Raw genomic sequence first — 4594 nt, 5'->3', positions numbered from 1 at the left:
CAGATCCTCATCCTACTCTCCATCCCCATCCCAGTCCTCTTCTCCAATCCCATTCCCTTCCAGAACCTCATTCCATTCTCCATCCCTATCCCCTTCCAGATCCTCATCCTCGTCTCCATCCACATCCTCTTCTCCATCCCCATCCTCTTCCAGATCCTCAGTCCACTTCTCTGTCCCCAGTTCTCTTCTCCATCCCCATCCCCTTCCAGATCCTCATTCTATTCTCCATCCCCATCCTCTTCCAGATCCTCAATCCACTTTTCCAACTCCAACCTCTGCCATCCCCATCCTCTTCTCCATGGCCACCTCCATCCCCATCCCCTTCCAGACCCTCCCCCTCTCCCCCACGCCCACCCCTCCCTGCTGCCCCGGTACCTCTGGAGCTCCCGGATCTCCAGCCCGCACTGGGCGGTCCCCAGCACCACGAATTCCTCGGTGAGGCACATGGCCGTCACCTCCTGCTCCAGGGGCACGGACGCCAGGAGCTTCCCGTTCACGGAGTACAGGTGGAGCGCGAACCCGTCCTGGAAGAGGGCAGAGGGCGGGGAGCACGCGCCGCTGGGCACGGGGAGGGGGCCCCGGGGAGCCTGGGCCGTACCTTCAGGCAGGGCCGCTGGCCCGCGGTGCTCTGGGCCACCACCTGCCCCTCGGGGCCCACGGCCAGCTGGGACAGCACGGCGGGGACGCAGCTCTCGCCCGGCGGCCGCAGCGAGCGGATGAAGAGCCCCCGGCGCACGGTGTGAGTGATGATGGTGCCGTCCTGCGGGAGGGAGGGGACGTGGGGTGACCACGGTGACACCGACGGTGGCACTGCCCCACCTGGGAGAGGCTGGAGTGTCAACGGCTGGTGGCTCAGACAATCTGCCGTTTGCAAAACCACCCCTTCCCCATCTCCATCTCCACCTCCATCCTCTTCGCTATCTATTTCTATCCCCTTCCTTATTCTCCATCTCCACCTCCATCCCCTTCTCTATCCGCTTCTATCCCCTTCCTTATTCTCCATCTCCACCTCCATCCCCTTTCCCATCTCCAATCCCCTTCTTTATTCTCTATCTCCATCCCTTTCCTCATCTCCACCTTCACCTCCATCCCCATCTCCACTTCAATCCCCTTCTTTATTCTCTATCTCCACCCCTTTCCTCATCTCCACCTTCACCTCCATCCCCATCTCCACCTTCAGGTGACCACGACAAATCAACCTTTGTTCACCAACGAGCTGCTTTTGAGCCAGAGAAGGGCAGAGGTCGACAAGAAGCAATCCTGGTGGGATAATGGTTTCTGTCCTGCCCATGTCCTCCCTCACACAGCTGGCTCAGCTGTGACACTCCCCTGCCAGGGGGGACATTCCCAGGTGGGGCTGAAGGTTTCCATCCCTTCTGATGGGGCACAACTGGCCCAACTATGCTGCTCATGTCTTAGAAGGGTCATAAACCACCAAAGCCCCCCAAAGTGCCCCGTGATCCACAATGTCACACCACACAGTGTGAAACCCCCCACCCAGGGGAGGAACCTGGGTGTTCCCACCTGAACCTGAGCATATTTTAACCACTGAACTTTGTGTTTTGGAGGCTTCCCCCACCCCTGGCAAATCAAGACTGAATCATTAGTTTGGCATCAAAACGGCAACACTAAGGTGCCATCGCTGGATCCACGGGTGGGGACTATTTACTTTTCTCTCTCCTTTTCCTTCCTCTTTCTCTTTCTTCTCCCCCTTCTTCTTCTCAAAATATATCATCAGCCAGACTTAAAAGCTTTCAGCCAAAGCCTTAGAAAGTGCCTTGTTTTGCCTGGATAAGCTGAAGTTGGCTAGGCTTGACCTTGCTAAGTTAAAGCTGGTTTAGTGTCTCACTTTGGATGTCGTTTTCAAGTTTGCCAAGTACCTTCTTCTACCTCAGTGTTCAAGTTACTGAACCTCCTGAGGATTTTGATGTTTCTCAATCAATCTTCCCCTAAACCCGGGGTGTAACACCACCCCTGGGTGACCCCCAGCTCACCTTGGAGCCCGACACCGCCATGTCCAGCTCGGTGCTGATGGCCACGCACGTCACCTCGGCGTCGTGGCCGTACAGGACCTGCACAGGTTTGGGAGCCAAGCCGCTGGAAAACCCCCCCTGGCGTTGGGGACACGGACATCAGTGCCCTGCTGGCGGTGCCCACCATGAGCTCCCCCCCCAGGACAACCCCTGACCTGCTGCAGGACCTGCCACACCATGCAGGTGGTGTCCCGGGATCCAGAGATGAGGTAGATGCCGCAGAGGTCGAGAGCCAGGCAGGTGACAACATCTGGGACAGGCAGAGGGACACCATGAGCTCCCATCCCACTGCACTCGGCATCCTGACCCCATGGGATGGCACCACAACCCCTGACCCCATGGGATGGTACCACACCCCTGACTCCACGGGATGGTACCACAATGAGTTCTGGGATGTGGAATCGCTGCTACTCCCCATTCCAAGATGTGTTTTGGGATGCGGAATTGCTGCTACCCCCCATTCCAAGATGTGTTTTGGGATGTGGAATTGCTGCTACTCCCCATTCCAAGATGTGTTTTAGGGTGTGGAATTGCTGTCAACCCCATTCCAAGATGTGCTTTGGGGTGTGGAATTGCTGCCAATCCCACTCCAAGACACATTTTGGGGTGTGGAATTGCTGCCAATCCCACTCCAAGACACATTTTGGGATATGGAATTGCTGCTACCCCACTCCAAGACATATTTTGGGATATGGAATTGCTGCTACCCCACTCCAAGATGTGTTTTGGGGTATGGAGCTACTGCTAATCCTCACCCCACTCCAGGATGTGTTTTGGAGTGAGGAATTGCTTCTACCCCACTCCAAGATGCATTTTGGAGTGTGGAATTGCTGCCAACACCACTCCAAGATTTTGGGATGTGGAGATGCTGCTGACCCTGTTCCACCCCAGCTCTGAGATGGAACCTGGACTATCCCCAGGAGATGGACACCGGGAGATGCCCCTCACATGTCCCCTTCTTCCCCCACGGCCCCTACAACCCCCTCAGGGCGTCACAGACCCTCACCCTCCCCACCCTCCGGGGAGGAGGCCGTACCTATGTGGCGGGTGATGTGCCCCACCACCTTGCCCTTGGCCAGCGAGGTGACCCTTAGGCTGTTGTCCCAGTGCCCCCCGCTGAAGAGCAGCTTCCCGTCGGGAGACACGGCCAGCGTGCGGGAGCTCAGATCCGCGCCGGGGGCGAAGGGGCCCTGCAGGAACCGCTGCGTCCTGAGGGGGAGGGATGAGCTGCTGCACCCGGTGGCACCTCCAGGGACCACCCCTGGGGTCCGCCGAGCGGGCCCGGGTGACTCACTTGGCGTTGGACACGGTGGGGTCTTTGGTGAAGCTGAAGTAGTTGGAGATGTTCTTGTCGTAGGGCAGCCAGTTGTGGGTCCCCATCAAGCCGTTGGCGCTCACGGTGACCTGGGCAGAGGTGGAGGGGGAGGTGACACCACTCCCACCACCACAGCCCTCCTGGTTGGGTTCTGGACACCCCCCCTGGAGCAGCAGAACCCCCTCAGAGTGTCCCAGTTTTCCCGCACTCACCAGGACGTCGGGGGATCCCTGAGTGATGAAGGAATGCGCCTGGTTCTTGGGGACCACGGCCTGCACCAGGGCCACCCCGTCACTGATGCCCTGTGGGGACACAACAGCCGGTGGGCACCTTCCTGGCCATGCCCACCCCTCCCAGTCCTGCCCAGGGACCCCTCGGGGTCGCCCTCACCTCCACAAAGAAGGATTTGAGCTGGTCCAGGTGCTCAAAGACGTTGGGGGAGCGGGTGTCGAGGCGGGCCAGCCTCTGGGCAGCGCTCTCTGCCGACAGCCGGGCGGGGTGGGGCTCCTGGGGGGGGCGAGGGGACCCATCAGCAGGGGGGGTGACCCCCCGAAAGGGGCTGGTTTTGGGGGTGGGGGGGGTCTGAGCTACCTTGAGCAGCTGGCAGGGCGTCTGCCCGAAGTTGCTGATGATGCCCTCCAGGGCCTTCCGCTGCGTCTCGTCGGCGATGGCGTCCAGGTCCACGGCCCCTGGGGATGGGGATGGTCACGGGGGGGCCCCTGGGAGGTGCCCCTGGCCCAGGAGGTGCCCCCCAGCTCCATTCCCCACGGCTCACCCTCGTAGGTGCAGTAGTAGAAGACGTTGAGGGCCTCCACGGCGGCCGGGCCTCGCTGCTTGTACCCAAAGATGAGGTCGATCCACTCGTGGAGGTGGGCGGAGACATACTCCGACTCCTGGCCAAGGAAGGGGCATCAGGGTGGGTTTGGGAATGTCCCCCAACCCCTGGGACACCCCCCAGGGGTGAGAGCTCCCCCCTCTCACCAGGGCTTTGCGGTGCTGGTGGATGAAGTCCTCGCGGGACCGCGCCCACCGCGGCAGCACCACGTCGCCCACCTTCTCGTTGGAGAGCTGGAGACAGCCCAGGTCGAAGCCTGTGGACAGGGGGGGAGTGTGAGAGACTGGGATGTTGATAGTTGGTGGCTCAGATCATCAGCCATTTGCAAAAACAGCCCTTCCCCACATCCACCTTGTCCTCCATCCCCTTCCCCATCTCCATCTCCTCTTCTATCCTCTTCCTTATTCTCCA

At 59.9% G+C, this 4594-nt stretch overlaps 1 protein-coding gene across 1 annotated transcript in view; it reads right to left on the bottom strand.

Annotated features, from left to right (window-relative positions):
- The window catches only part of NBEAL2 (neurobeachin like 2), a 33746-nt gene that overhangs the window by 2371 nt on the left and 26781 nt on the right, over positions 1-4594 (bottom strand). Inside the window, exons 40-50 of the mRNA XM_027704874.1 lie at positions 4330-4439; positions 4124-4241; positions 3940-4037; positions 3739-3855; positions 3561-3650; positions 3328-3437; positions 3070-3242; positions 2189-2283; positions 1995-2111; positions 599-760; positions 376-524 (exon numbers count right to left, since the gene is read on the bottom strand). Of these exons, the coding sequence (XP_027560675.1) occupies positions 376-524; positions 599-760; positions 1995-2111; positions 2189-2283; positions 3070-3242; positions 3328-3437; positions 3561-3650; positions 3739-3855; positions 3940-4037; positions 4124-4241; positions 4330-4439 (1339 nt within the window). The remainder of the gene's footprint in view (positions 1-375; positions 525-598; positions 761-1994; positions 2112-2188; positions 2284-3069; positions 3243-3327; positions 3438-3560; positions 3651-3738; positions 3856-3939; positions 4038-4123; positions 4242-4329; positions 4440-4594) is intronic.

The sequence above is a fragment of the Neopelma chrysocephalum genome, unplaced genomic scaffold (genome assembly GCF_003984885.1).
Source record: "Neopelma chrysocephalum unplaced genomic scaffold, ASM398488v2 Primary Assembly neopelma1_295, whole genome shotgun sequence".
In the NCBI taxonomy this organism is placed as follows: Eukaryota; Metazoa; Chordata; class Aves; order Passeriformes; family Pipridae; genus Neopelma; species Neopelma chrysocephalum.
The sequence above is the reverse complement of the archived record's forward strand: the minus strand, read 5'-3'. Positions and strand labels throughout refer to the sequence as shown.